Raw genomic sequence first — 21,346 nt, 5'->3', positions numbered from 1 at the left:
CACTGTCCACCATGGGTGCCCATTACCACGATTGGCACATCACTGTCACAGTCTTCAGCATAACAGCAACCACGAGTTACCTCTGTACAGCAATGAACAGACCAGTGCTATACCACCTAGAAGAATGTATAACATATAATTAATTAATATAAGTAAAATCTTGCTGAAGGTTATCCAGAAACAGAACACTATATCTTTAGAGAACTGCCACAGGTTCATTCTGGATTTAGAAGAAGCCATGCTACTGGGGACATTGTTGCTGATGTCGGATGGATGATGGCCGAAAACAGAAATGCCAGAAGAATGTTATTTGTGGTTTATTGACTATGCAAAGAATTTGACTCTGTAGATCATAATCAATTATGGCTATCATCCATGGGAGTACTAGAACACTTGATCGTACTTATGTGAATTCTGTACTCAGACCAAGGAGCTGTAGTCCGAACAGGGCACGTGTTTAAAATCATAATTGAAATCAACTCTGCCTCTGAAATATTATCTTGAATCTACCATTTTCTCATCTTCCCCACTAGTAAAGCTTTGTTTCAGGCTTCATTAGTCCTTACTCATACCATTGCGCTAAGGCAGTTGTGGTGGCAAGAAGATGAATTTCAACCTTAAGACATATGGTTCAAATCCACTAGCTGCTCAGTGGGGAAAAGATGTGACTTAAAGCCTCTAAAAGCCTGGAGGTTTAGCTATGAGTTGGTTCTGACTCGATGGTATACAACAACAGCACATCATTAGAACAACCTGCACTTAATCTTTTCACTCAGGCCCACAGGCCATCTGAAATCCAGCAGCCAGAGTGATCTTTTTGAAAGATATTTCTAAAGCAGGCCTTCCCAAAAAATAAAATCCTTGTGTGCATGAAAACACTTTTCCAGGAGGGTAAAAACAAAGTCTGCAGATTGGGGGAAAAATACTTGTTAATGACATTTCTGACAGGAGAGTCATAACTAAAATGTACAGACTATTAATATGCCTCAACAAGAAAAAGATTGATATAACTCAATTTCAAAATAGAAGACATGAAAAGACTTCACCACTGAGGATATTCACATGGCCGAAAAGGTGAAAATAGAAATCACATTTGACCCAGATAGTCTACTACTGGGAATATATTCACAGAAATCACAGCTGAATACAAACAGATATATGTGTACCTGTATTAATTGTCACTGTGGTGGCCTAGTTGTGAGAAGCTGTGCTGCAATTCCAAAGGCACACAGTTTGAATCTACCCGATGTTCCATGGGAGAAGGATGGGCAGTCTCTTCCTATGCGACTTACTGTCTCAGAACACACTGGAGGGCCAGCTATGGGTTGACTCTGACTCAGTGGCAAACAACAACACATTTTTTGCAGCATTATTTACAATAGCAAGAAGACTGAAACAACAATCTTATTTGTGGGACATTCATACATTGAAATACTATGCAGCAGTGGAAAATAATGAAGCACTCATAAAACACCACACATCATGGACAATTGTAGCAAACCTTATGCTGAATGAACTAACTTAATCACCAAAGGACCAGTTGAGACTGTATTGAGACAATTAATGTTCTAATAGGAGGGTGATTGCACAATCTTGGGGGCATTGGAGACAGGGAAACAGAAATAGAATACACAGATGATGAGCATTAAAGGATTGAGAAGGGAGGATCAACTTGGAAAGAAGGGAGAATTGACAGTGGGTGTTACATTTAACAACTTGGATTATTTAATAAATAGGACATGTATAAACTATTCAGAGGAGAAGAGGAGGTTAGCACAGAGCAGGGAAAAATACTAACGCAGCAAAGTTTCCCAGATGTAATCCTCTCTATATCGGAGATTAGGGGTGTCAGCCACACCCCCAGGATAACTAAGGGTGACGATTTGGGTCATACCTTGTAGTTGGGTGCAGCCTCAGGATGTATCCCTTTCTAATCCCACTTCCTCACTACAACAAATAGCTCCTTCTCAAATGGGATCTTTAAATATATGTGAAAGCTAGAATCACAAAATGGGAAGGTATGGCTGGCCTCATTACTTCCTTACTGTACTTCCTTTACTTAGTTTCTTAGCTCAATCTAAGGAGAAGTTTTTAGATTTATGACTCTTCTGTTACATAAAGTATAATAATAATAATAATTGTGTATGCTATATTAGATCACCTGTTGTAATTTTTATGCGATTACAACCTAATTCTGTTTTTATTAGTAGATTATTTTTTTTAGAGGTGTTTTTTAAAAAAAAAATATAGGTAACTAACTTGGTTATCTTTTTATGATATAAATTAATTAACAGAAACTTTGCTCCAGATCCTCCTTGGTGGTATATATCTTTGTATCATACTAGCAGCAGGAACCGATGCTCCATAAAGGATAATAGCTTCCAGTACACTATTCCTCCTGATGACTCCATAAGTGGTTCATCATCTGCCTCTTCATGTGAACCAGTAAGTGATTTTCCACCATCCTTCCGAAAATCTACCTACTTGCCGAAGATAAGAAGTATCAAGCCAGCAACCCCTTCCCATGTTGAAGGTATCTGTTTCACTTATTCCAAAGGCTCTCTCTAGAAAATATTAAATGCCACATGTGTGTCTCAAATGATTAAAATTTAAACTGCTAGGCCAATATGTTTTAGCTTCAGAATTTTCCCTTTATCTTGCAGAGTTAAATTCTGCTGATCAAACTCCTTTATATTTAGTATCAATCAGCTTTTTTCTCTTCATGTGATTTTAACTTCTTTCCCGTTCTGGTTTGTTCCTCTGTTAAAGGCTTAAGAGCTGGCATACAGGTTATTCTGGATAGAATATTATCAGTGTGGTCATATTCTCAAGGGACATTGTAGCTCTCTGTCTTGAACAGTTTTTTCCTTTTGCTTTTGAACAGAAATCTTCAAATTAAAATTTTCAGAAAGTATAATGCCCAAAGAACTTTACTATGTGTTTGGGGCTATTTAAAATGAAGATGAATACAAACGTAGGAGGAGATTGGTTGATTTGATGAAATGTCATACCAGCGTCTCCAAAAATTGTCAAAAATGTGTGAGGCATCTGTTTATTATGAAGACTGCCTTGGGGGACAATAAAGTACCTCGCTGATGTTTTTGTGAATAATGTTTTGAAGACAGGGCTAGATGTTCATTTACAAACCATACTAACTTTTTGTTCCCTTTTGTTTTGTTCTGTGGTGCTTCAGGGTCCGGTGGAATACCAGCCAAAGGAAAAAGGAAACCCAGGTTTGAAGAAGATGAAGACTATAGAGAATTTCCTCAGAAGAAGCATAAGCTTTATGGTAAAGTGGTATTTCACTGTTGTTTCACCCTTGGCTTTTTAACTTAGGGTTAAAGAGGCAAGAGACCTTAGATTTTAGCCCTTGAAGGACTTCTGCGCTTTTTCGTTTTAGAGGAAGAAATGACCTTCATCCTGCTTTATTTTACCTTTTCACTGTTAAGGTTTATGAGAATCAAATCAGTTAAGAGAATGGGGATGCTGAAAGGAAGAAGAGAAAATTTTAGTATTTAAAGAGGAATTCATTCACCCCAATATTTGCATATAATTAATTTTTTTGTTTCTTCCAGCATATTTGCTGAGAACATATGTGCACAGGATAAATGATGAGAGTCTTAATTTTCTTTTTTAAAAAAAAGAGGGGAGGAATTAAAGGGGTGCTCACTCTGGTGGTAAGAAGCTGCATGCCAGCCCCAAAGGTGCGTGGTTTGAATCTGCCAGATGCTCCACTGGGAAAGGAAGGGCAATCTCCTGTGCCAATTGGATCTGATTAGAGGGTACACAATGAGGAGAAGAAGAAGAAAAAGAAATGCCAATCAAGTTTGGCCCTAAAAAAGGAGGAATTAGCTGAGGCAGCATGTTGAACTTGAAAGTTTCTCTCTCATATTAGGGAGGAAACAACGACCTAAAACTCAGCCCACCCCCAAATCCCAGACTCGTCGAATTCGGAAGGAACCACCAGCATATGCAGCAGGTATGTTTCTGGCAGAGGCTTGTGGGATCTGTCTCTCTTACTCTATCTAGTGAATAAAGACTATACTAAAGCATAACTGTAAGGAGGTACTTAAGAAAGACATTCACCTAGAGGTTAGGAGGACACTTAGTCAGCTGTAGACTCTTCCTAATTTTCTGGTTTGTTCTGTTTATTTATTTTCTTAAAGCTTCTGTTTCCCTGTCCTCGTAGTTGTGCCACGGAGTTGTTTCATGTTCATAGTAACCCTTTCAAATAGAATGGAAATGCCCTATAGGACTTCCCAGCTTGTATTTTTTTTTCTCCTATTTTTTTATTCTTTTTAATCATTAATGATTTTTTAATGCAACATATATATATATTTTACAGCATATTCTTTACATTTAATTTTCCCCCCATTCATTCATTGTTCCAGCTTGTATTCTTTGTGAAATCAGATGGTCACATGTTTTTCCCAAGAGCCACTGGTGGGTTTGAATGGCTATTGTTTTGGTTAGTAGCCAAGTCCGTAACCAGCGCACCACCAAGGCTCTTTTTCCCTGTGTAGGGATCATAAAGGCAAGCAAGATATTTATGAAAATTAAATGAGATAAAATAATTTCAATAGTCTTAATGACATAGGAAACATTAGTAAACTGACTTTATATATCTTAGTACCCCGGTACTATATCCTGCTAGGAAAACTGTTATCCAGTTCTTTAAGGTCTTTGCCTTTCAAGCGGTTCTCAAAAGTTTTTTGTCAAGGGGAAAATGGGTAAGGATTTCAGGCAAACATTTGTGTGTGAGAAAACAAATTCTTGCATTTAAACAGAGTCTATATTAATTTCTACCAGGAAGGAGAAAACCATTTTATGATATTTTTGTTCGTATCTGAGATTGTGTTGTTTCTGCAAATTAATGTGTGTGTTGCAGAGTATGAAGTGTTCCTTTCTCTCTTGTAGGTAGTTTGGAGGAGCAGTGGTACTTAGAAATCGTGGATAAGGGCAGTGTCTCCTGTCCTACTTGCCAGTCAGTGGGCAGGAAAACCATAGAAGGTTTAAAGAAGCACATGGAAAACTGCAGACAGGTTAGGATCTCTAACTGTTAGGATCTTTCTCTCAGACTTTAGAATTTTAGTATTATGTCCAGTATGCTGATCATGATAGGTAAAGGCAACAGTATGTAATAAAGAAAACAAAGGGTTTCTTACAGATGTAGATTTTAAGTCTTAATTCAGCTTCTTATTAGTTGTGTCATTAGGGGGTTGGGGGGGCGAGTGTGTATGTGTGTGTGTATGTTTATGAACCTTGGTTTATTAATTTCTAAAAGGGAGAAGAAATACCTTCTATAGATGGCCTTTGTGATGATAAAAAAAAATATCATATATGGCAAATTCCTAGCCCATTCCTTAGCCAGTAAATAGTGGTTCTTACTATTTTAAAAATGAGCTGCCTTTACTTTACCTATCACGATATGTACTTAGCTTGTGGGGTTTTGAGATTCACTGAGTATTGATTGAGTCTGGGAAGTAAAGCAGACAGGGACAAAGATGATGTTGAATAGTAGAACTTTGCAACATTCTTGCTCTCTGATAGGTAGCCTGGATTGAGCAGAATTTATTTATTTATTTTCATTTTAGGAACTATTTACTTGTCATCATTGTGGGAAGCAACTTCGCTCAATGGCAGGGATGAAGTATCATGTCATGGCAAACCATAACAGTTTGGTGAGTGTGGCCTTTGTCCTCTGAAAGCTTTCATGGTGTTTAGATATCTTCTTTGTAGGTGAATAGAGACAGCTCAGCAAAGGTGGCATGGGCTCAAGGAGGTTATAGGGATGTAAGAAGACCCTTTTGATACAAGAGTTACAAATACTAAAATATGTACAGTGGAATCCATAGCTAATTGTGCATTTAATTTAGCCTCAAAAGATCATATGCTGGGGATATAAATAGGGATAATAAATGCAAGTGGTGATATAAATGGATGTAAAGGCAGGTGGAATTGTTGTGGAAATTAAATGGGATGATTTTGAATAGTCTCAGGCATACAGAAAACATTCCATAAATGCTCTGTTACATATTTTTGTATCTTATCCCCTTCTAGGAAAATTGTTCCAAACTCATTTTTCTTATGCTTACTTATTTCCTTGTTTACTTAGGTTAAAATAGAGAAAGTCAGTCATCAGATAATAGTCTTCATGGGTATTTGCTAGCTCAGTTTTTTCCTTTTTTTTATGGTATCATTAATCTGTATGTGTTTCCCCTCCTGAATTATCTCCATTTGTGCTTCTTTTGCTTTCTAGCCCATTTTGAAGGCTGGAGGTGAACTAGATGAGCCAAGTGAGAGAGAACGACTCCGAACGGTTCTAAAGAGACTTGGGAAGATCAGGTGCATGCGTGAGGTAAGCGCTCAAGGCCAGTAACTACCCTGGAGGCCATTGTCTTTATGTTCTTCTATTCCATTTTTACTTTTTAGTTCCTAGTAGCACTCCTATTTCTGAACTATCTTTTAGTATAAGAACAGTTTCTGTTTATCTCTTCGACTCTTTTATAGTTTGGAGGGTTTTTTTGTATTCTTAGTAGTTCTTTTTTAACTTCCAAACCTTTTTTTAAAATCTCCTTTTCTTTTTGATTAAAGAGGTTTCTGTACCATCTTTTCTTTAGTGTGATGAAGACAATCCTAGCAACCTCCCTGTGATAAACTTTATTGTCGTTCATTTGATACTGAGGCTTGGTCGGATTATAAAACAGGAAGTTCTGACTTTGAGTATGTGCCTAATAAAAGTTTGTTGAATTTAGGAAACAGTTTAAAGTATTCAAATTAGTTGGGACAGGAACAAGGAAATTCTGTGCCATTCAGGACTAATGGAAAAGCTCTGGTGATAAGCAAGAGGTCCATTTATATGATGTGGTGATGGGTGCTTTGTAATTGTTTAGGAATTTCGTGGCCATGTTAGCAGATATAAGATTAGTTTAGACCTCTCTTCTTTGTTCAGAGTTGTTCTAGCACCTTCACCAGCATCATGGGATATATGTATCATGTCAGAAAATGTGGCAAAGAGGCTGCCGAACTGGAGAAGATGACCCTGAAATGTCACCATTGTGGAAAGCCATATAAATCTAAGGCTGGACTTGCGTATCACCTGAGGTCGGAGCATGCACCTGTGAGTACTGATTTACTTTGCAGAGTTTGGAGATGTATTCTGTGGTTACTACTTACCCCTCTATAGTCTATAGCATTACTTCTTCCTTTATACCCTCTGGTGGTCTAGTGGATATGAGAGCTGCACTTTTAACCTAAAGGTGGAACCTGTCTGGCAATTCAGTTCCACCATTTACTCCTTGAGAGAGAAAGATGGGTAGTCTCCTCCTGTGCATTTGATGGCTGAAGGGTCAACTATGAGTTGGTTCAGATTCAGACTCCATGACAATGAGTTTGAGTTTTTTTGAGTTTGTGTTATATGGTAAATACATATTGAACTTTATAAGGAGCTCCAAACTGTCTTCCAGCTGTTCTGGTAGAATTCTAACTGCTCTCCATCCTTTCCAACCTGTGTTAGTGTCAGCTTTTTTATTTTGTTAAGCCTTCTGACAGATTCTGGAATTGTATTATGGTTTTAACTGACCATCTTTTCATGGACTATTTATATTTCTTCTAAAGTGAATTATCCGTTCACATCTTTATTTTTATAGCCTTTGTTGTCTTACTTAGTTTTGGGGAAAAAATTTTCCCTTAAATCTTCTAGATATAAATCGGTTTTTTTAAAAAAAAATTATTATTCATTTCAATGAAAATTTACAGAGACTTTGGGTTTCCATTCATTCATTGTTGCCCTTTTCTCCCCTCCCAACCCTCCCTCCTAGTACACTACCCTCTTGGAAAAGTAAAAGAAAAATTCTTTCATTGTTTTACAATCCCTCCCCCCACGTCCACTCCACTATGCAGCCTTCGCTCTGGACTGCTGTCATGACAAAAATACCTAATCACATAACCCTTTTAAACAGTTTTCTCCTTGTTGTTGCAAACCGAGGGTAAAGTATTTACTATAATTATTAATGAGACAGACAGCCAGGAATGAGATAGAGAGCATGAAAAACAGAGGGCCAGCAGTTCTCTACTAAAAGACCCCCATTCCAGCTTCCCTGTATCTTTATTGAAAATTATCAGGAAGTAAATCACAAAGAGAATTCAGTGCAAATGAGGCCAGGCTCTTTCTATTGACAACCTTCCCCTTAGACTCAGGAGGGAAGGGTCAGCAAATGCAAGAATCTGGTAAACCCTTAAGGGTTGCCTTAGTGCCTCAGGGTGAACTCTAGCTTGAACCAGGCCTCCCCTGCATCCTGAAATAGCATTCATTTTATTACAGATATTTAGTATTGGCTTCCCATAATCTGTTTCAATGCAGTATACATTATTGAATCCATCTTTCTCAGTCTCCCCCCAGCGCTGATGTCAGTCCTGTTTTACGACAGTGGCACCATGCAGTATTTGTCCTTTTGTGACTGAGATACTTTACTCAGCATAGTGTCCTCCAGGGTCACCCATTTTGAATAATATTGCATGAGTTCCTTGTTTTTCAACGCAGCGTAGTATTCCATTGTGTGAATATAACAGCTTCTCTATCCATTCATTTGTTGATGGGCACTTAGGTTGTTTCCAATTCCTTGCTATTGTGAATAAAGCTGCGATAAACATGGGTGTGCATTAGATATAAATCCTTTAATGAGAAATAAATTTTGCAAATATTTTCTCCCAACATAGTGCTTGTTTTTAAATTTCTTTAAAAGCAGAAGATTTTATCAATTTATCTTTTTTCTTTTATGGGTAATTCTTTTATTATTTTACCTAAGAAATTTTGGTCTAACCCAGTGCCCTATTTTTTATTGCTGCTGTATAAATCACCATAACTTTAGTAGCTTAAAGCAGTACAGAGTTATGTCCTAGTTAGTTCTTTAGTTCAGGTACAGTGTGGTTCACCTGAGTTCTCAGTTTAGAGTCTTTTTTTAACAGGCAGAAATCAAAGTATTGGCAGATCTCCCATCAAATACCTTTACTGACTACTCACATCAGTGTTTGATTAAATAACTGGGATCTATAGCCAATTTGATACATCGGTTAAAACCATATGAAGAATAACAAACATTTTCTCCCAGGATTTCCTCTGGAAGTTTTAGATTGTACATTTATTTAGGGCTGTGATCCATTTGGTCTTACTTTTTATTTGTCATATGAAATGTGACTTAAGTGTGCATGAATACATAGCTATATTTAAAAAAAGACAAAACCACCAAATGCCATTGATTTGTTTTTTTAAAAAAATATTTTTTACATTGGTTTGCATTCAAAATTATATATACAATTTTTTTCATAGTTTCCTTCATTCACATTGTGTTTCATATAATCATTCCCATACATTGTGATTTATAAAATTAATCACTGTGGAATTATGCCCACTCTTTTCAGATCCCTATCAGATCTTTCCCATTTCCTTTAATCCCTTCCTCCACCCTACTTTTATTTTCATAATAGCAGATTTTATCCTGCTTACAAGTTTTTTTAGTCAACTTTAACCAAAATTTTTAACATTTAAAATATGCATAATTCTAGTGGAACTTGCTCTTGGTGACTAGCAAGCCAAGGAGATACTTCTTGATAATAAGAGCAGGAAGGACACTTTTTCATCACCAGCTCTATCTGAAGCCACTCACCAGGTCTGTTTTTACCTCATTCTTGTAGATACCCTTGTTCCCTGAGTCAGGACAGTCAGAGTGCTTAAAGGACATGAGCTTGGAGTCAAAGAGTGGGGGTCGAGTTCAGAGGCGGTCCGCCAAGATAGCTGTATACCACCTGCAGGAGCTGGCCACTGCCGAACTGGCCAAAGAATGGCCCAAGAGAAAGGTACTTCAGGACCTGGTACCTGATGATCGGAAGGTAAGGTAGAAGCTTATATTCATTTGCTTGTATTCATTTTTTGAACCATTATGTTTAATTCTATCCTTAATATGTACAGAAAAGTAAATGCATTTGATCATAGAAGCGTTTTGCTGCTTTATCTTTGAAGATGGAGTATGTATGATCCAGCTTCAGAGTTTAGATTGGAATAGTTTAATAAGAGACCATTTCACAAATGAAAATTTCTTGATTTAATCCTGGACTGCTTACAGTGGGAATAGCAATTCTCTATTTATCTTGATGTTTTCCCCTATAGTCCTTGTCCACTGTGTTTCCACTTTGTTAGTTCATATGTAGTAATTCTTACCTAGTTTAGCTAAGTAGTTACAGTTTCAGGATGGTCTCAAACATACTTCTGTACAGGTACAGAACCCAGTTGGAAAGTCATTCATTTAGAGTCAATTATAAAAAAGAAAGAACTGTTTCTTGCCTCTGATCCAGCTCAATTTAAGTCTGATAGGATGCCTAAACTTACCAAGCCCCATGTTAGCTAAATTTGACACACTTTATTTCTATGGTCTCATGCCAGAAAGTGTCCTTTACCTTATTTACATCATTAGAAAACTGTCCAGTTCTTTTGGTAAACCACAAACATCTCACATGTACATGATTGTATTCTAGTGACTCTCTGAGAGAGAAATGCATAATCTCCCATCCTTGGAAACCCAGAGGAGAGTCAGCTGTGAGTCAGTTCTGACTTGACAGGAATGAATGGATGACCTAGCTGTGTAATCAAAGTAGGAAAGACAATGACCAGAAAAGCCATATTAATCCATTACAACAGGTTTTCAGGTTTGGCTGTCAAGGGCACAGCTATTGGGAGCTCTTTGAAATGAGCTTCTTTTTGACCCCATCATTTTTTAGGTTGCTTTCTGGTACCATAAGATGCTGTAAGCTTATTTTGTATTTTTCCTGCCCTGCCCTAGAATCAGTCATTTTGCTAAGGAACTCTGGTTTCTTTAATTGAATATATTTAGAAACCAAGATCTAACTGCTAGATGTTAGAATATCATTTTTTCCAGTCCCTTTTTGGTGGTGGTTGTTGTTATATATTGTTGAGACACCTGAAACCCATAGCGACCCTACGTACAGCACCCCTGAACCTGAGCCAGTCTCACTAATTCCAACACACCAACCCCCATTGCCACAGTTTCTTTATCAGTCCATCTCATCCAGAGTCTTCCTCTCCTGCACTATCCCTCCACCCTTCTAAGCATGATGTCCTTCTCTATGGACCAGTCCCTCCTGGCCATGTGCCCAAAGTATGTGAGATGGAGCATTAAAATTGTAGCCTCCAAGTGGAGACTTGATTTCATCCTCTCCAAGACAGACCTATTTGTTTTCTTGGCAGTCCATGGTATGTTCAAGACTTCTCCAGCACCACAACTCAAAGACAACAGTGATTGTTCTGTCGTACTTCGTCATTGTCTAACTCTCTGATGCATAGCAAGTAATTGTGAAGACCATGGCCTTTATTATTAGGCACACCTTAGTCTCTAGACTGACATCCCTTTTTGGTAGTTGTAGATTTATGTGTATTCATGTACACATATTTTTGTTGTATCAACTTCATCTGACACAGTAGAATTGTTCCATACAATATTCTGGGGGGGAACAGATTGCCAGGAACTCCTTATATCTGTGGAACTCCATAATTACATAGCCTGAATAGTTGCTTGTGAAATGAAGTCAAGGATATCATCCATAAAGAAAGCAATAAGTCATTACAGAGACAGAAAGAAAATCCCAAGTGAATGTCAGAAGGAACTATGAAAATTGCTCCTCAAAAGGGAGTTCAAGAAGACAAAGTATTATGATGTGCAAAGAACTGGAATCAGAAGAATAAAAAGGGAAGAATCCATTCAGCAAGCTGAAAGAAAACCGGTATGTCTTAGAAAAAGTGCAGCCAGAAAGCTTGGAGAAAGCTTCATCTCTCCTACTTTGGATGTGTTGCTAGAGAGGCTATTTCTTGGAAAAGGATATTGTGCTTAGAAGAGTGGAGGGTCAATGAAAGAGAGGAAGGCCCCATTGAGTTGGATTGACACGGTGACTGTAGCAGTGGGCTCAAGTGTATCAGATCATGAGGATGGTGCAGGGTAGTACGAGATTCAGGTCTGAGGTTTGTAGGGTTGTTGTGAGTTGTGCATGACTTGGTGGCAGCTAAGAACAACAACAAAGAGCTGGAAATTAGATTCTTCTAATAAATTCTTTTTGTCTTCTAGTTAAAATATACCCGCCCTGGGCTACCAACCTTCAGCCAAGAAGTACTACACAAATGGAAGTTAGAGGTTAAGAAGTATCATCGCATACAGTGCCCTAACCAGGTGGTTCTTTCTTTTTCATTTATTTAGTAAATGTTCTTCCAGTATCTGCTATTGTTTCATTTGTTTAGTGCTTTTTGACAATGCCCCCTGTGCTTAAAGCAACATTATATTCATAGTTCTCTAGATCAATAATACTGGCGATCTCTGGACTCAAGGGGATATTTGTCCTGCTCTGCAGAGCATCTGCTGAATCATTAATAGGGCTGGATTTAGCTAGAACCTCTGCTTTCCACATGACCTCTGTCTTCAGCATGGAGATTGACATCTAATAAACAGTGTTCCTAGGACATTAAAGAAGCTACATATCTTCTGGGGCTAAGCTTACTAGTTGTACACTATTTCTTATGTGGTTTTCTGTTAGACAGAGCCATGCCAAGGGTAACTCACTTTAAAACTCAAACCAGACTTTTTGCCATCAAGTTTCTTCTGACTCATGGTGACCTGCTATTGGGTTTCTAAGGCTGTCAATCTTAAGGGGAGCAAACAACTTTATCTTCCTCCTGAGATGTAGCTGTTGGATTCAAACCACTGGCCTTTCAGTTAACAGTCCAACATGTAACCTGTTGTGTCACCAGGGCTCCCTTAATGCCGATTCAGGGGAAGAGCCAATAAATGCCACCTCTTGATAGGAAGAATGGCAGAGCATTTTTTGCTATATTTAATCTATCATGACTGTATGCACTTTGAGGAAGACTAGATATGGATTGGTAGTAGAATACATTTGTACTTAAAACAGACTTTTTAAAAAAATCTAGCTTTGTAATTTTTTTATTTCTTTGAATGTCAGAGAAAGTGGCTTAAGCTTTCCCAATCAACTGTGCCATTTCTTCAACACCTTCTTTATTTCTTTGGTTTTCCATCTTTTTGTAATTTGCATGTTGTAGATTCTTCTGTTTTGTTGATGATTCTATCAGTTGATCATCTCCCTCAGATCATTGGAGTTGTACAGACTTTCAAAAGAATGATGCTATTTGGCATAATCTTCACATTATGTCTTTCTTTTCTAGGGATGCGAGGCTGTCTACAGTAGTGTTTCTGGCCTCAAAGCTCACCTGGGTTCTTGCACATTGGTTTGTAATCTGAATTTATTAACATAATGCTTTAAAGGAGTCTAACATGGAAGATATTTTGTTTAAATGAATAGTTATCCATTCTGTTTACTATTATCTTTAGGAACTTGTTTAATTTTTATGTCCTCACAAATTTTGGACTGTTAACAGGTGAGATGTAATATACTTAAACTCAGAAAAGGCCAGGATAGCTGTAGGTCCTACCAGCTAAGAAAATTTGCAGTGAAATATGTTAGTTCTAAGACTCTGCTTAGGATATTACTCTTTCTACCTAAGCTTGTCTCTCATTGGACCTACTCTGTTCTCTTGGGCATTAAGCTTTCTTTAATCCACTTACATGTTCCTCTGAGGATAGAGATAACAAGAGTATCAGCCTAACAGCCATTCTCACAGAATCTCTTCTAGTTGATCCAGGAATCTGACTATCCATTAGCTATAGAGATTGCCTTCATATTCCAGCAGAAAAGAGAAGAGAAGGCTCAGTTCAAGGCAACAAGGGAGCTGTAGGCAACCAGACTAGTCTGATCAGGAATATTTGGGAGTTAGTAATTTTGATCCTAGTTTCTGAGTCATAGGAGTCAGGGAACCAAGAGAACCTGGCAGTGACATGTAAGAGACATTAGAAAATAGGAATATTGGGTTTTACATAACAAAAGAAGAGTTTTTGGTTGTGTTGAAGGAGAGGCAGGCATTTGGTTTAGAAGTAAATTAGGATAGGTGTACTTTTGGTGATAGTCTGCATGCTGGTCAATGAAATAATACCATTTTGGATATTTTTCTTTGTTTTATAGGTCCGTTTTTTTTGGGTCCCTTTTTGTATCATGACAATTCCTATGTATGAGCAATTATATCCTGAGTTATGAACAATTCTTTTCTTTCTCTTTCTGAAAAATAGGGCAGCTTTGTAGCTGGAAAATACAAGTGTCTTCTCTGTCAGAAGGAATTTGTGTCAGAGAGTGGTGTCAAGTATCATATCAACTCTGTCCATGCTGAGGTGAGGTTCTTCTTTGCCCGTGTTATTTGTTTCATTCTATGGACCCTGGATTTAAGCCTTAAGAGAGTGAATTTTGTCCCTGTTTTACGGAATAGGTCTCTAAAATTAGATGTTTGATTGTATTTTTCTGTGAAAGCATTTGAAATGTGCAGTGTGACTGTGAGCATCCTGGAGCTCTTCTAATTTTTTTTAAATTAATTTTAATGAAAGTTTACATAGACTTAGAGTTTCTAGTCATTCATTGTTGCACTTTTCTCCCTGCCCACACCCTCCCCCAATTCAGTCTTCTTGAAAAGTAAAAGTCTTTCATTGTTATGAAATCCCTCCCCCCAAGTCCACTCCACTATGTAGCCTTCATTCTGGACTCCTATAATGGCAGTAATACCCAGTCATATATCTCTTTTAAACAGTTCTCTCCCTCATCTGTTTCAATGCAGTATACATAATTCCTCCTCTCCTTCTCTCTTACCTCAATCCCGATGTCAGTCCCATTTTACAATGTAAAACATGTAACATTTGTCTTTTTGTGACTGAGATATTTCACTCAGCATCATGTTCTCCAGGGTCATCCATTTTGCATAATAGTTCATGAGTTCCTTGTTTTTCAATGCTGCATAGCATTCCATTATGTGAATATACCAGAGCTTCTCTATCCACTCGTTTGTTGATGGGCACTTAGGTTGTTTCCAGCTCTTTGCTATTGTGAACAAAGCTGCAGTAAACATGGGTGTGCATGTATCTGCTTCAGTGGCAGTTATGGTTTCTTTAGGGTATATTCGCAGTAGGGGAATTGCTGGTTCAAAAGGTATTTTTATTTCCAACTTTTTGAGAAAGCGTCATACAGCCTTCCGTAGTGGTTGCACCATTTTACACTCCCACCAAAAATGAATAGGAGTTCCAGTTTCTCTACAGCCTCGCCAGCATTTGATGTTTGCTGTTAAATTTTGCTATTCTTACTGGGGTGAGAATATATAGTTGTTTTGATTTGCATCTCTCTTAGAGCTAGGGATTTTAAACATTTCTTCATGTGTGTGTTTGATATCTTCTTTGATGAAGTGTCTGTTCATATCCTGTGTCCATTTTTCAATTGGGTTATTTTCCTTTATCATGTTGTGATACTCGAGTATTTTGTAAATTTTAAATATAAGCCCCTTGTCTGACATGTCATTACCAAATACTTTTCCCCAGTCTTTGGCTTCCCTTTTTACCCTGTTGGAGAAGTTTTTGGATGTTTATAGGGATTTGATTCTTAGACGGTCCCATTCATCTATTTTATCCTCTCTTGGTTGTAGATTTTCCAGGATGCTTGGAAGACTGTTTATGTTGTGGATTAGGACTTCTAGAGTTCTTCCAAGCTTTTCTTTCATTAAGTTTATAGTCCTTGTTTTTAGTCCTAGGTCCATAATCCACTTTGAATTGGTATTTGTATATGGAGTGATGTGTGGATCTTGCTTGAGTTTTCTGCAAATAGTTTTATAATTTTGCCAACACCATTTGTTAAAAAAGCTGTCATTTCCCCACTTAACTGATTTCATCTCCTTGTCAAAAATCAGTTGGCCATAGGTAGATGGGCGGATTTTTGGGTTCTCAGTTCTATTCCATTGATCTTTGTGCCTGTCATTGTACTAGTACCACGCTGTCTTGAGTACCACAGCAGTGTAGTAGGATTTGAAATCAGGGAGTCAGATGCCTCCTACCTTGTTCTCTTTTTAAGGAGTGCTTTGCTTATTTGGGGCCTCTTTCCATTCCAAATGAAATTAGAGATTGCCTTTTCCATTTCACTGAAGAATGTAATTGGTATTTGTATTGGGATTGCATTGAACGTGTAAATTGCCCATGAACAAGGGATATTCTTCCACCTCTCCAGGTCTCTTTTTGTTTTTTGTAATAATGTTTTGTAAGGAGGGACTGGTCCTTAGAGAGGGATATCATGCTTGGTAGGGTAGAGGGACAGCTCAGGAGGGGAAGGCCCTCTAGGAGGTGCATTGATTCAGTGACTAGGGTAATCGTGATGGGTGTATCAGAGACAGGGCGATTGGCACAGGACAGAGCAGAGTTTAGGGCTTGCTGTACATAGGGTTGCTATTAGTGGCAAACAACATGGCACATAACAACAACAGTTTTCTTTGAATAGATCCTTTGTCCTTCTGGCTAGGTTTACTTCTAAGTATTTAATCTTGTGATTAGCTATTGTGAAGGGTATTGTTTTTCTTAGCTCCAGTTCTGTGTTCTCTTTCTCAGTGTAGAGAAATCCAGTTGATTTTTGTATGTTGATCTTGTATCCTGCCACTTTTCTGAATGGGTCAACTATGTCCAGTAGTTTTCTTGCAGAGTCTTTAGGGTTTTCTAAGTATACTATCATATCATCAGTATAGACAAATAATTTTACCTCGTTTTTGCCAATTTGGATACCTCTTAATTACTTCTCTTGCCTTATTTCTATCGCTAGACTTCCAATACAATATTGAATAGGAGGTGATACTGGGCATCCTTGCCTAGTTCCTGTTCTTGATGGGAATGCCTTTATTCTCTTTCCATTGAGAACAATCTTGGCTCTCAGGTTTGCGTATATACTTTTTTATTATGTTGAAGAAATTCCCCTGTATTCCTATTTTGTTGAGTGTTTTAAGCAGGAAACAGTTTTGAATTTTGTCAAAGGCCTTTTCTGCATTAATTGATAGAATCAATGGGGTTCTTATTCTTTGCTTTGTTAATGTGATGAATTACACTGATTGTTATATTGACCTATAGTTTTCCATTTTGGTGATGTCTTTACCTGGCTTTGGCTTCAAGGATATGTTTGCTTCATAGAATGAGTCTGGGAGAATTCCATTCCATCTTTTTCTTTTTTCTGAAATAGTTTCTGTAGGATTGGTAACAGTTCTTCTCTGAATATTTGATAAAATTCACTTGTAAAGCCATCTGGTCCAGGACTATTTTTTCCTGGAAGTTGTTTTATTACCTTTTCAATTTCTGCTTTTGTAATGGGTCTGTTCAGGTGTTCAGTTTTAGTTGGTTGTCCATTTCCTCTAGATTTTCATTCTTGTAACTCTTTTAAATTCAATTAATTTAGGCATTTGAAAATTTGGTATTTCCTTGTGGTTTTTATACTTCCACCCTTTTTAGCATTCAAACATCCTCTAGGTTTTAGAACTGGGTAAAAATGGTTATAAAGGAGATAATCATGAAAATTTGAATAATGATTATATTACATAAGAAAATCTTGTCTATGTGATCATTTTATTTTAGTTATGTATAAGAATGCCCTTGTTCTTAGGTATATGCATGGTGAAGTATTTAGGAATCACTTTATGATGTTTGCAACTAACTTGAAAACAAGAGAAGGGAGGAAGAGGCAAGATGAGTAAGAAAAGGAAGACAAAGAAAAATTAATAATAGTAAGATGAAAGTTATATAAGTGTTTATGGAATAGAAACTTTTTTGAAGGTTTAGGAGTTTTTAAATTTACAAATAAGACTACTGTGGAAAGCTCAGAAGATGAATATTTTTCTATTGACAGACCTTTTTAGTAGTATAAGTGATTAGAGAGATAAATTATTCTAACATAAAATACTTGTATAAAAACTCAAGAAATAAGAATGTGCATTCCCTTTGAATATTTTACTAGAGAAACTATGTATATATTACTAGTTGTGGGTTAGGGGAATATAGATATAGAAAGTAATTTCAACTCTTTTCTGCCCTCAAGAATTCTTAACAGGTTTTAATTACTTTCATCAAATATATGCCTATTTGTTCCTTTTCCTAAGAAGGGTGATCCAACTGAATGTAGAAATTATTGAACAATATCATTGATATTAACATGCAAGCAAAATACTGCTGAAGATTATTCAAAAACAGCTGGAACAGTACATAGATAGGGAATTGCCAGAAGTGCAAGCAGGATTTAGAAGAAGTTTTGGCACCAGGGATATCATTGCTGATGGCAGATGGATCCTGGCTCATAGTAAAGAATACCAGAAGAATGTTTGTGCTTTATTGACTATGCAGAGGCGTTCGACTATGTGGATCATGACAAGTTGTGGCTGACATTGAGAAAAATGGGAATCCCAAAGCACTTGATTGTGGTCATGAGGAAACTATACCTGGATCAGGAAGCTGTTATTTGAAATGAGCAAGGGAGCACTGCATGGTTTGGAATTGTGAATTTTGATACAGTTGCTGGGACCCTGAAGTGAGTTGAGGCTTCTTCACTGAGATTCATGTAGTTTTATAGGGACCTCACTAGGTGGTGGAATGGGCTAGAAATGAGGTGGTAGCTTCCCACTAGACTCCAGAAATGTATTTTCATTTAGGTAAGCACTATATGTCCCATTATTCACAAAAGAGTTAAAGTACCCAGATTATGTGTTATACATTCATTACTTAGAGGGACTTCTGTGTCTTGAATTTCTCCAACTTAAAAGAGGATGGTCCAGGTTGTAGTTCCATGCTAATTGATTTTTACTGTGTTCTTATCTTAATTCTGTCTTATTTCTTCTTCTTGCCCTTGATCTCTGTGCTTTCTATTACACACTTATTAAATGATTTATTTATTTTGCCCCTAGGATTGGTTTGTTGTAAACCCAACAACAACCAAGAGCTTTGAAAAACTGATGAAGATAAAGCAGCGCCAGCAAGAAGAAGAAAAGCGGAGGCAACAGCACCGGAGCAGAAGGTCATTGAGAAGGCGGCAGCTGTCGGGCAATGAGCGTTCTGAGGCAGAGCTGAGCCTTAGAGTAGGGAAGGATCAGAAACAAAGTAATGAGGAACTGGTAGTGTCGACCTCCTGTAAGGAATCAGAGCAGGAGCCCGTTCCAGCACATATCCAGAAAGTGAAGCCCCCAAAGACTACTCATAAACGTGGGAGGAAGCATAGGCAGTCAGTGTGAGAGTATTCCTTCCTAGACTGCATGTGATATTGTCATGGGGACCGATGCTGGAAAGACTTGAGTCATGGGGGCTGAGCAGAGGGAAATGTACTTCAGCTGTCTGTGACTTTCTCAGCTTCTTCCTCCTGTGTAAATGTCCCTGTTTTCCCTACTTATTCACTCCTCCTCCCCCTTTTTGGTAGATTTTACTGCTATTCTTAACTGGAGTCCTCTTGTTTTTCTGACTCGTATCTTGCCCAAAGAGCTCCCTCTTATGGCCAGCTATAGGCCTCTCTTGCCCTGTGTAAAACTACGAAACTTGTTTGGTGTCCTTTCCTTCCTGAGTGTAGAATGTTCTTGGAAGCTCCATTGATTTAGTAACCGCTCCATCATCTAGCTTATAAAACAATTTCAGACTGAGTTTTATGATCATAACTGATTTATCATTTTGTATTTGTGATATAAAATGCCTAGAAACTAGAAATGTTGTCATTTATGTCATAGGGTTAACCTGTCTCCTTGGCAAACAAATTTCATTGAAGCTGTTTGTTAAAAGTTTTAACAAACAATCCAATGTGATTTTTAGGACTGACCGTAAGAAAATGGATTTAGGATGAAAAAAGCTAGACCCTCCTTACTCTGGATAGACTGGAAAATGTTTATATCAAGTAGCAGTGACTAACTAGACCCACAGGCATGAAAAGCAGGCTTAGGAAGAAATGTCAGAATCACTACAAAGAAGAAAGTAGAAACAGCAATAAATATTGCCCCAACTTTCCTGGGACCTAAAGACTCTACTGTTGCTTTGAATAATGCCAGCCTGAAAATCACTCTTGCTACCTTGATTTTCGGATTGAGAACTCTCACATTGCTCCTAATGTTGTAACCCAGTGCTCCTAGAAATATATAAATGTTAGTAGACAAAGTGCACATTCCTTCTCTTGGATTTACCTCACATACGAAACTCCCAAGAGTCTTGTTTATCCCTGTAGTCATCCACTTGTCTCTGAAATTTCTGAGAATATGGCTCTTCCATGAAGTTGTCCTTTTTTATGTCCTGAGACTTTGATACCAGATAAAGACACTTATATGGAGGGGAAAGAAAAATTCTTTTTCTGAACTTTATGCCTATCTGGTCTTGTCTCATAAGCTCTTTTCTCCTTGATGCTGATTTTCTCTAGAGCGTCAGTTATACCAGCTTTCTTGTCATGTTTCTGGATTCTCTGCCCCTTTTTCCTAATATGGGTCTTATATCCTCTGCCTATTTGTCGGGCATATTGCCACATAGAAAATTCAGGCTCTTTTCCCCCATGTGGGCATAGACTACCCTTCCAAATTCTGAAAGGCTAGCACCATTCTTTTGTGCTCCTCTGCATAGCTTTAAAATGTGAGCTTTTGTGAAGCCCACTTTCAAATTAGGGAGCATTGAAACTTGATTTATATACTGCTAGAATAGGTAGTTTTAAAACAAGTGAAGTACCCAGTATATAAGGAGTTATGGTGGCTAAGTGGTAAAGAGTTGTGCTGCCAACCTAAAGGCACATGATTGCATTCACTAGCTGCTCCACAGGAGAAAAATGGTCAGTTTGTTCCCATGAGATTTTCTGCCTCTGAAAATGTGCTGGAGGGTCAGCTATGAGTCACTTCTTATGTAATGATACATAACAACAAAAACCTGGTATATTAATTTTCACTGGAAATTTTACCTTTAAAGCCATTTCCGTAGATAAGGGTTGCCAGGGAGGAGAAATGAAGAAGCTATGTTTAAGTACTGGTGAGTAAGAATTGAGACATGCTTGGCAATGATGAAAGAAATAAATGACTGTTGTTTAGAATGGTGTTTCCCGTTGTTTATTGACTCCAGTCTGTGTGCGTAAAGAGATGGTTGGTAGTGAGTGTGAGTTTGGAATAAATTCTAAATGCAGATGTCTAATTCTTCAGTTCCTGAGCTGTATATACTGATTGAAATGAAAAATTTGAAATTTACCTCAGGGTTCTAGTAGACACTTGTTTTACTTTTCCTAAGGCTAGGGATCATAGAGCTCTGGTGGCCTTGTGGTAAGGAATTGGACTGCCGTTGCAAAGGTGGTGGTTTTTGTTAAGTGCCGTCAAGTCGCAGGCGTCTCATAGCGACCCTATGAAGGAGAGTCCTCAATGCTTGGGTGTCTCTCATCCTCT

At 37.8% G+C, this 21,346-nt stretch overlaps 1 protein-coding gene across 1 annotated transcript in view; it reads left to right on the top strand.

Moving 5' to 3' along the window:
• ZNF512 (zinc finger protein 512) overlaps nucleotides 1-19,713 on the top strand; it is a 36,015-nt gene extending 16,302 nt beyond the window's left edge. The window contains exons 3-13 of the mRNA XM_006880578.1: nucleotides 2,349-2,533; nucleotides 3,194-3,289; nucleotides 4,918-5,042; nucleotides 5,595-5,681; nucleotides 6,260-6,358; nucleotides 6,953-7,120; nucleotides 9,694-9,888; nucleotides 12,132-12,233; nucleotides 13,241-13,303; nucleotides 14,199-14,297; nucleotides 18,866-19,713. Of these exons, the coding sequence (XP_006880640.1) occupies nucleotides 2,349-2,533; nucleotides 3,194-3,289; nucleotides 4,918-5,042; nucleotides 5,595-5,681; nucleotides 6,260-6,358; nucleotides 6,953-7,120; nucleotides 9,694-9,888; nucleotides 12,132-12,233; nucleotides 13,241-13,303; nucleotides 14,199-14,297; nucleotides 18,866-19,189 (1,543 nt within the window). The 3' untranslated portion in view covers nucleotides 19,190-19,713. The remainder of the gene's footprint in view (nucleotides 1-2,348; nucleotides 2,534-3,193; nucleotides 3,290-4,917; nucleotides 5,043-5,594; nucleotides 5,682-6,259; nucleotides 6,359-6,952; nucleotides 7,121-9,693; nucleotides 9,889-12,131; nucleotides 12,234-13,240; nucleotides 13,304-14,198; nucleotides 14,298-18,865) is intronic.
• Nucleotides 19,714-21,346: the final 1,633 nt, after the last annotated feature.

The sequence above is a fragment of the Elephantulus edwardii genome, unplaced genomic scaffold (assembly GCF_000299155.1).
Source record: "Elephantulus edwardii isolate Elephantulus edwardi_28Jun2011 unplaced genomic scaffold, EleEdw1.0 scaffold00009, whole genome shotgun sequence".
Classification (NCBI taxonomy): Eukaryota; Metazoa; Chordata; class Mammalia; order Macroscelidea; family Macroscelididae; genus Elephantulus; species Elephantulus edwardii.
This window is presented reverse-complemented; position numbering and strand designations above follow the sequence as displayed.